This window comes from Micromys minutus (assembly GCF_963924665.1).
Source record: "Micromys minutus genome assembly, chromosome: 13".
NCBI lineage: Eukaryota > Metazoa > Chordata > Mammalia > Rodentia > Muridae > Micromys > Micromys minutus.
Genome location: NC_137982.1, coordinates 4848467 through 4858252, shown reverse-complemented (window position 1 = coordinate 4858252; position 9786 = coordinate 4848467). Strand labels below are relative to the sequence as shown.

Genomic DNA, 9786 nt, shown 5'->3' with positions numbered 1-9786 from the left:
GTATAGGATGCTACAGCCCTCCGGGCAGCCCCAGCTGCGGTTCTGACTAAGGGTCCATGGACTATGTATAGGGATGGAAACTTTATAAAGGATGCTGACAAGGGGCCTCTTTCCGGAGGCCAGATACCATCACTGTCTCTGTTTTATGAAGAAATCCGAGTGTCTTTCACAATCTCTGCCCTGAGCTCTTTCTCAGAATGGTCCGGGTGAATCAAAACTGAGAGGTTGTTAATTAACTACATTATAGGTAATTGGTTCCTCTTTCTTTCCTCCTTCTTGCCTTCTTTCTTTCTTCCTTCTTTCCTTCCTTTCCTCCCTCCTTCCCTCCCTCCCTCCCTCCCTCCCTCCCTCCTTTCTTTCTTTCTTTCTTTCTTTCTTTCTTTTAACTCAGCTAACAGAGACCCAAAAGAAATTCTCTGGGTGCACTTGGCCACTGTAGGCTTGGGCGTCTGACCAAGTGCTGGCTCTCCTGGCCCAGAAGGGGAAGGGTAGAGTTAAGGCAGCCCAGTTGGAGGAAGCCAGAGACCCAGGACCCAAGTTGCTCTGGGTTTGGGTCACTGACCTAGGGTGTTCGTTAACTGGACCACAGGTGAAACTGCCTTGAAGGAAATCTGTTTTTATCTGCTTTCCAAGTGAAGCTGGTTAACCCTGTGTGCAGTCTTTGGGGATCAGAGGATCAGACCTTTGTTTCTAGCTCCCACCTTCCTTTGATACTATAATCTATACCAGTGGCTACTGTGAGGAGCAGAGAGTCAGCATCCTCTCTAAGCTTTGAGATCCCCACCTGCAACCCAGGGACACTTCCTACTTCCCTGTCCCTTGGGACACAAGGCATGGAGTAGAGCAGCCGCCATGGCTTGGTTTCCACTTTGATGTAGTGACTGTCTCAGTGAGGACTTGACATGAAAGGCCTGGCATAGCCTGTGGCACACAGACCACACTGAATAACATTTGTCTCTCTGCCGTGAGTATAGAGGCCCTGGGCATCCACCCCCTCCCCCTGCTCAGGATTTAGAGTCCCTCAAGTGAAGGGTTGGGGAGATTTGGGGACTGGGGGCCAGAGGGAGAAGCTCAGGAAGGGAGGGGGCAGGAGAGGAAGGCTGGCCCTGGGAGATAAGGTCTGGCTGCTATGTGTACCAGGATGAGCAGAGGCCCTTCCAAATCCTTTGTTTAGAGAACGAAGAATCTGTGGGTGGAAGAGACCCAAAAGGCTAAGTCCTGTCCTTCATTTTAGAGTTCAGAGAACAGAGGACACTAAACTTATGCAGGCTCTCTGGTCCATCCACAGAGAGCCCACTGGGTTGAGCCTAGCCTCCCTCCTGGTCCTTTCTTGGTTGCAGCAATGACTGATACGGAATCAGGCCCCTTCTTCGCTGATCTAAATATAGGCCTCACAGCAAGAAGTGCTTGACCTGGTTACCCTGCAAACAGCCCCAACCACTGATACTTCCCAGAGGGCTCTGGGCCATGGAGCAAGTGGACTTAAGACCTCTCCTGCATGGTTTTGGTTCACCCCCTGGAACAGAGGTGACTCAAGTGCCCTTGCCACAAGGCTGTCTTTCCTAATCTTGCCTCCCACCCTGCTCAGAGCCGAGGTCTTATCACCCAGCCTTCACTGTTATTCAGAGGCAGCCAAATCCTTTTTCCCCGCCTTTGCTGAGCATATCAGAGATGCAGCCTTCAGTGAGGGGCTGGTCCTGGGTGGGCCTGGAACTCCTCCCAGGCTTTCTGAGCTTTGGCTGAACAGTCAGGAGTATGGTGAGGATATAGGACTCCAAGGGGACTCTCTCTCTCCTGGGACCATGGGGGCATTGCAGACTAGGCCAGGGGTAGGAGCCACCAGTGGGAGAGCAGTCCTATGCTGTCTTAGAGGGCTCAGCAGAAGACATCTAGGGAGGTCAGCATGGCTCCTACCTTATGATCTGGAAGGACCCTTTGACTCATTTGGGCCTCCAGTTCACTCCCCGTCCCTGACTAGGAAGTTAAATGATGATACCCACCACTGGCACTGGTGGACATTCACCGCTCTATCCCCATCCACAAGAAAACTGAACCTCCAGATAAAGTGGACGGGTCTCCTCAGGTCTCTTTCCATGATTAGCAAATGGAAATCCCCACCATTTCTGGACAGCGGACTGCAGCAGCTCCCCCTGCAGGGAAACACAGGCTTTCAATTAAGTCTCTGCCTCACTAGCCTCAAGTCCCTTTAAGCGCCGCCCCACCCCCACAACCCCTGCCAAGGGTGGGCAGTGAGAACCTGAGATGCTCACCAGCGTTCTAGGCTGGATAGCACACCTTAAAGTAAAGGAAACCAGCCCGGAGAAGTGAAGAGTGCCCAAACTGAACGACGGGCAAGCTGAGGGTCTTCCCTCATGAGCTTCCGTTTTGGGGGTATTGTTGTTTGTTTTGCTTTGTTGAAACAGGGTCTCACTGTGCTTGTCCTGGCTGGCCTGGAATAGGCTCTATAGGCCACACTGGCCTTGAACTCAGGGAGATCCAACTGCCTCTGCCTCCCGAGTGCTGGGACTAAAGGCATGCACCACACACCTGGCTTCTCCATGAGCATTTGGTCTAACCTCAGATTGTGTAGTCTCTTACGTGTGTCAAACTGGGACTCAAGAACAACTTTCTAAAATTTGTTGTTTGAGGCAGGGTTTCATATAACCCAGGCTAGCCCTGAACTCAGATATAGCTGAGGATCACTTTGACCTGTTACTTCCTCAGCCTCCACTTCCCAAGAGCTGGGGTTATAAGAATGCACTGTCATAACTGGTCTTATACCATGCGGGAGAATGCAGCATGCACCATTCCAATGAAGCTGCACCCCAACCCTAAATGCACTCACTCCACCAACTGGGCTGCAGCTCAACCCCTCAAGTACAACCAACTGGGGTCCACATGTGCCTGCTTCAGGGACCCCAGGTCTGCCGTTCCTTCTCTTACCCAACACAGTCCAGGCTGATTCAAGTTTCCAAGTATGAGTACACACTTGTTTAGTGACTATTCACCATTCTGGGGGGCCAGGTGGTCAAATTAAAGCGTCAGTAAGTTGGGTTCCTTCTGGAAGTCCCAAGAAAATCAGTTCATGAGTCTCTCTGAGCTCTTGATAGCAAGAAGCAGTCCTTAGCATCCTGAATCTCAGAGAGGCATGACTCTAATCCCCGCTTCTGATACAGAAGCAGTCTCCCTGCACCCACTTTTCTCTCTTCTTGTAGGGAGGGACACTGGTCACTTGGGGAGCAAGGCCTATATCTTCAGGCACATCTTAACTTGAAGTGATAGTCACAGGTTTTGGGTGGATGTGAACTTTTGGAGAACATTATACAAACCAGCATGGGGTGGCATGCCATGGTTTCAAAGGAATACTGTGCTCTCAGCCTCTCCCATTCCTCCCTTCCTCCCCAGCAGGTGTGGAGCACACTCTGAAAAATGCCAAGGTCCTTTCTAGTGAAGAGTAAGAAGGCACACACCTACCACCAGCCCCGAGCACAGGGTGATGACCTGGTCTGGCCTCCTGCCATAATTCCTGGTAAGTCTGAGCTTAGGTATGGCCCACGTCATGCCCACTTGGCACTGTCATGATGATGCTGTGGGATCTCTTCTGCATCTCTTAGCTGTCACTGAATGAATGAATGAACAAGTGAATGAATGAATGAATGAATGAATGAATGAATGAAATACTCATCTCCTCTAGCTTTTGGAGTTCTGAGAGCATTGAATTTGGAGCCAGGGAGGGACTATGGCTCCAATTGAAGACTAAAGTCAGGGTGCTCTGGGTTCTCCCACCTTTACCTGTCCTGGCGCAGCAACAGGCCGTCCCTGGGTCCCTTCTCCCTGAAAATATGATACTCCTCGCTCTCTGTGGGCATTTCAGAACTAATGGTCGTGACTCATGGGTCTTGTCTCCTCACAGTGGCAAAAGAGCATACCCAGAGTGACAGCCCTGTTTTCAGTACACTGCTTCCAAGCCAGACCTTGGAATGGAACTCAGTCAAACAGAAGCAGGAGATACTGCTGAACCAGAGCCTTCCCAAGATGGCCTCAGCCCCAGGTACCCAACCAGGGTCTCCACTGCCCCCTTCAGGTGCCAGAGAGAAAAGTGATTGGCTCTGTGGTAGCATTTCGTTCGCTGGGTCATGAAGTTGAGGAGCATCAGTCACTAGACGCCATCTAGACTCTCAGCTTCGGCTGGACACTTCTGGACAGGCATTTGCTCTAGATGAGGAGTTCTGTGTGTGTGTGTGTGTGTGTGTGTGTGTGGCAGCTGTGAGGTCCACAGGGCAGTGGGTGGCCTGGTTGTCCCCTAGTGGGAGGGAGTTGAAACTTCAGTGAAGACTCACACCAGTGGTACACAGTGGAGCTGCACATTGGAATCTTCAACAAGGAGTCACCAGAAGAGATAGAGCACCAAAGCACCTTATTTCAAAAGTAATCACCTGAACCAGGAGTGCCAGTCCATGCGTTTAATCCCAGCACTTGGGAGGCAGAGGCAGGCAGATCTCTGTGAGTTGAAAGCCAGTCTGGTCTATGTAGAGAGTACTAGAACAGCCAAGGCTACATAGAGAAACCATGTTTAAAAGGAAAAAGAGAGTAAGGGAAGGAAGAAAGGAAGAAAGGAAGAAGGGAAGGAAGGAAGGAAGAATGAATGAATCCTCTGGTGGTAGTTAGGAATACTCACTTGAGTACCACAAGGCAGCTTACAGTTTTCTGTGGCTCCATCTGGAGAATCCAGCACCCTCTTCTAGCCTCTAAGGGCACCTGCACACACATAGTACACACACAAGTACACACGTATGTATAGAAAGTTAAAAGCAAATCCTTAAAATAAATCTCCCACACGTGTCTTTGTACAGAGGGGCCTCTTGTGACATCCCAGCCCCAGGATGGGGAATCACCACTCTCTGAGTCACCCCCTTTCTACAAGCCCAGCTTCTCTTGGGATTCGCTCGCCTCCTCATACAGCCACAACTACCAACAGACCCCCTCCACCATGCAGTCGGCTTTCCTGGAGCGCTCCGTGAGGCTGTATGGCAGCCCCCTTGTGCCCAGCACTGAGTTCCCCTTGGACTTCAGCCTTCGCTACTCCCCAGGCATGGACACCTACCACTGTGTCAAGTGCAACAAGGTGAGTGATGGGCGCGGGTGGCATGTGGGCCCTGCTCAGCACCCTTTCTTTCTAGGACACTGGGCCCTGCTCCTATTTATGGTTGGATTGTTCCTATGCTGGGAATCTTGAGGCCATGCTGGGTTCAGACCACGCCCTGACTGTCTTGCCTTTGCTTGACTCGAATAAATTCTTGGGGGATAGAGAGAGGTCAAAACACCTGCCCCAGCCCACAATAAGAAGATATCAGGAACAGCATCGATGTGGTTCTGGCTAGCTCTGGCATTTATTTATTTATTTATTTATTTATTTATCTATTTATTTATTTATTTAGAGACAAGACCTCGTGTAACTCAGGCTAGACCTGAGCTCTCTTTGCAACCCAGGACGATCTTGAACTCTTAATCCTTTTCCCTCCATCTCCTAAGTGTTAGGATTGCTAATATGCACCACCACTACTAAAAACCAGTGGTTTTATGCAACAGGCTAGCACTCTGTCACCTGAGCTACCCCTCCAGTCTCCTAGCCCTGAGATCTTACCCAACGGGTTATTCAGCCTCCAGATGGGCATGGAGGTGCCTTCTGGCTCCCTCCCAAGCCCCCATTTTATAGACAGGAAACTGCCACAGAGAGTAAGAGACTCCCTGAGGTGTGTAGCCGAGCCACGGGACCGCCAATGAGGTTCCCTTTTCCTGCTCCATCCTGCTCTGGAGCTAGCCCGTGGCCAGGATGACCACAGGCCTGGCTTCTTCCAGGGACCTGACTCTTTGCTCTGCCCCAGGTGTTCTCCACCCCTCATGGGCTAGAAGTGCATGTCCGCCGTTCTCACAGTGGAACCCGGCCCTTTGCCTGTGACGTCTGTGGCAAAACTTTTGGCCATGCTGTGAGTTTGGAGCAGCACGCCCATGTGCATTCCCAGGTAAGCAACTGACAAAGGCTGAAGGGGACACAGACAGGTGGGGGAGGAGCGAATTCTCTCTCTTTGCCTCCTTGGGTCTGAGTTGCCTAACATACTAGGTCTCTGATTGGTTGGCATGGCTTCGCACCCAGTTGGAAGGAACTGGGGTTTAGGGACAGGAGCTGGAGCATATCTGTGAGAAACCACCTTAGGCTCTGGGTGGTCCCCGCGGGCATTCTCAGTTCTTGGAGTTTTAGAGTTCAATTTAAATGCATACCTCACCCCATCTCTCTCTGTGGAACAGGTATCTAGCCAGCACTATGCCTGCTTCCAGGTCACATAGGCCAGATGAAAGTGGGTTACCAGCACCTGGGGAGGTGGGAAAGGTGGTGGGACATGACCCTAGGGGCTTCCACCCCTCAGCAATGGACCAGCCAGACCACAGCCAGAACTGCCCCGGTGCAGAGATGAGGAAACCAACCGACACCAGAAATGGCTCCCCCAAAGCATATGGTTACTGAGCCGGTGGGTGGGTCTCAGTTGGTAGAGCTCTTGCCTAGCATATACAAAGCCCTTGGTTTGAACCCTAACACCAGATGAACCAGGAATGGCGGTGCCTATAACAGAACTTGGGAGGTGGAGGCAGGAGGATCAGAAGCTCAAGGCTATCCTTACCTACATAAGTTCAAGGCCAAGCTGGACTACACAAGAGCCTGTCTTAACTAAATTCAGTCAGCATGTCGACAGCTTTGAGAAACTCACTCTGTGTTACTGGTGATTCCCTGAAAAACTTCGACCAGTTGTTTCATCAGTCAGTCAACAAACACACCCTGAGGCTGATTTTGAGAAGCATACTGAGAAAGGTACAAGTAGATATCTCATAGGAAACAAGTCAGACCCCAAGCCTCAGTTCAAGCCAAGGAAGGAGGAATAGGATGGGGTTCTTCCTGCTCCTCTGGACCCCTGTTCTTGAGGCCACCCCAACGGAGTGTCCTCTTTCTCAGGGTGTCCCAGCCGGGTCCAGTCCTGTGCCCAGCTTGGCTGTCCCGGGCCTCAAGGCCCCACCTGCACCTGACCCCCCAGGGCCTCGTTTCCTCCGGCAGGAGCGGAGCTTCGAGTGCCGGATGTGTGGCAAAGCCTTCAAGCGCTCATCCACCCTGTCCACCCACCTGCTCATCCATTCGGACACTCGGCCCTATCCCTGCCATTTCTGTGGAAAGCGCTTCCACCAGAAGTCGGACATGAAGAAGCACACCTACATCCACACAGGTGAGCCCTCACACCTACATCCACACAGGTGAGCCTTCACACCTACATCTGAGCACTCACACCTACATCCACACAGGTGAGCCCTCACACCTACATCCACACAGGTGAGCTCTCACACCTACATCCACACAGGTGAGCCTTCACATCTACATCTGAGCACTCACACCTACATCCACACAGGTGAGCTCTCACACCTACATCCACACAGGTGAGCATTCACACCTACATCCACACAGGTGAGCGCCCATGCTGAGCCTGAGGAAAGGCCATATAATCATCTTCCTGGGTTCTAGGCACCCCATCATTGCCAAGAGCCTCCTTGAGAAGGAGCTGGAGGGCTGGACAATCACTTGATGTAAAGAAACACTAGCAGGAGAGCCAAGTCAACAAGGGCCCAAGGGCAGAAGGAGGCCAGCATGCGGATTCACCCACCTCTAATGTTCACTTTGTTCGGTGTACCTCCGTGCTTCTGTGGGTCAGTCCTTGCTCAGCCATGGTGGTCTATTGAGAAATAAGAAGGCCTGTGCCAGCTTGGACCAGCTGAGAAATCCAGAAATCCCGAGAAAGACCGTACCAGTCACCTGACATATTATTGTGGCATAGATGTCTGACAAAGGCAGCTTAAGAAAGAGTTACTGTGCCCCATAGTTTGAAATGGAGCCCATCACAACAAGATGGCTCAGTGGTAGGAGCATAAGGCAGCTGGTCACACCTCTGTAGGAAAGAGAGGCCAGAAATGGGCAACTTGCTGTCTTCCTTTCATGGAGTCAGTCCCACCCCCGGAAAATGGGATGGTGCCAGCCATGTTTAAGTGAGACTTCAGTTAGACCAATCCAGAAAATCCCTCATAGATGTTCCCAGTAGTGTGTCTCTTGGGTGATCTCACGTCCCATCAACTGACAGTCAGAAAGGCATTTGGCAGTTTTGCTTTCTTGCTTACTGAGACAAATTCTCATGTAGCCGAAGCTAGCCTTAAAGTTAATATGTAGCTAAGGTTGACCTAAACCTCAAACTTCTCTGCCTCTACTTCCAGGTTGCGGGGGTTACAGATGTATACATTCTCCCCCCCCACTCTTGTTTTGGTTTGGTTTGGGGATATTTGGGTTTTTTTTTTTTTTTCTTTTTTTTCTTTTTGGTTTTTTGTTGTTGCTGTTGTTGTTTTGGAGGGAGGACAAGGTTTCTCTGTGTAGCCCTGGCTGTCCTGGAACTCACTCTGTAGACCAGGCTGACCTCAAACTCAGGGATCAGATTGTCTCTGCCTCCCAAGGGCTGGGCTCAAAGGTGTGGCCACCACACTTGGCTATTTCCCCATTTTCTAAGGTTGCCCATAAGAATGAGTGTGTGCAGGGTAGTGGCTGCAAGCCTGGCACTGCCACCTGCCTCAACACTGCTGTTCGTCCCTCCCCTAGGTGAGAAGCCCCACAAGTGCCAGGTGTGTGGGAAAGCCTTCAGCCAAAGCTCCAACCTCATCACCCACAGCCGCAAGCACACCGGCTTCAAGCCCTTCAGCTGTGAGCTGTGTACCAAGGGCTTCCAGCGCAAGGTGGACCTGCGACGTCACCGCGAGAGCCAACATAACCTCAAGTAAGACTACTGGTCAGCCTGAAGGCCAGCCTCGAGATGCCAGTCTTGATCCCAAGCCTCCTGGAAGCAGCATTACCCATGAGCCTCTCTGCTTCTTTAGAGACTGGGTGACCTCAACCAAGCCATGCTCCTTCTCTGACTGCAACAAGGCGTAGGAGGAGTCCACTCTGGCCTTTCTGAACCGAAGCAGCCACAGATGACAGATGTACTCTGGTCTCATCCACTGCCAGATCATAGGAAGCTACAAACCCCTTGTGGGCAGGGATGGCAAAAACAGGCAAGAGTCAGGATCCACAGAGATCTCTTGCTTGCTTCTCTGGGTCTGGTGACTGAATTTTTTAGGGATTCTCTTTCTGGCTGCCACAGTCAGAGTTATCCCCTGCCCTAGAGGTCTGGCACCCCTCTGCTTCGGCCAGATATGCCGGCTGTCCCCCACCTCTGACCAAATTCTTCTGCCCACTGGGAGTCTGGCTCCACAGGCTGTGAAACCAGCAGTTGGCTTACAGAAGCCTGCTCCTGTCGGTTGATATAAACATAAATAAAGATGGGTTTGTTTACATGTGTCCCTGTGTGTAAAGTGCCTACTAGGTGCAGGGGACTGCCAGAGGACTTGAGGGCCTTGATGAGGAGCTAACATACCAAATGAGAAGCATCATGACAGGCGTCCAGGAGGATGTGCCTAGGGCTGCTGGGGGCAGTTATTAGTTTCCGGCCGCAGCTATAAGGAATCCCAGACCTCTTTAGCATTGCTCTGTGAGTGTGGCAGAGGGAACTTGGCAGGAGTGATTAGGTAAAGCCTGACGAGCTGTGTTACTTCACATGGGACTCTAAACCTCTCTGGCCTTCAGCTTCATTGAGCTACACTGTAGTCATGACAGTCCTGTCCTGGTGGGGATATTGGCAGGATTCTCTGACTACTCATGGAAAACAG

At 51.4% G+C, this 9786-nt stretch overlaps 1 protein-coding gene across 2 annotated transcripts; it reads left to right on the top strand.

Annotated features, from left to right (window-relative positions):
* Positions 1–3429: 3429 nt before the first annotated feature.
* On the top strand, positions 3430–8859 carry GFI1B (growth factor independent 1B transcriptional repressor; the record flags this gene model as incomplete). 2 transcript variants are annotated; one of them, XM_080928193.1, is made up of 6 exons in its annotated part: positions 3430–3529; positions 3914–4051; positions 4854–5125; positions 5886–6023; positions 7106–7271; positions 8681–8859. In XM_080928193.1, 6 exons carry the CDS (start codon positions 3430–3432, stop codon positions 8857–8859), a joined length of 993 nt encoding a protein of 330 aa, XP_080784319.1. The 2 variants fall into 2 exon arrangements, with proteins under 2 accessions (XP_080784319.1, XP_080784318.1); XM_080928192.1 differs by having other exon boundaries at positions 7007–7271.
* Between the last annotated feature and the right edge of the window lie 927 nt (positions 8860–9786).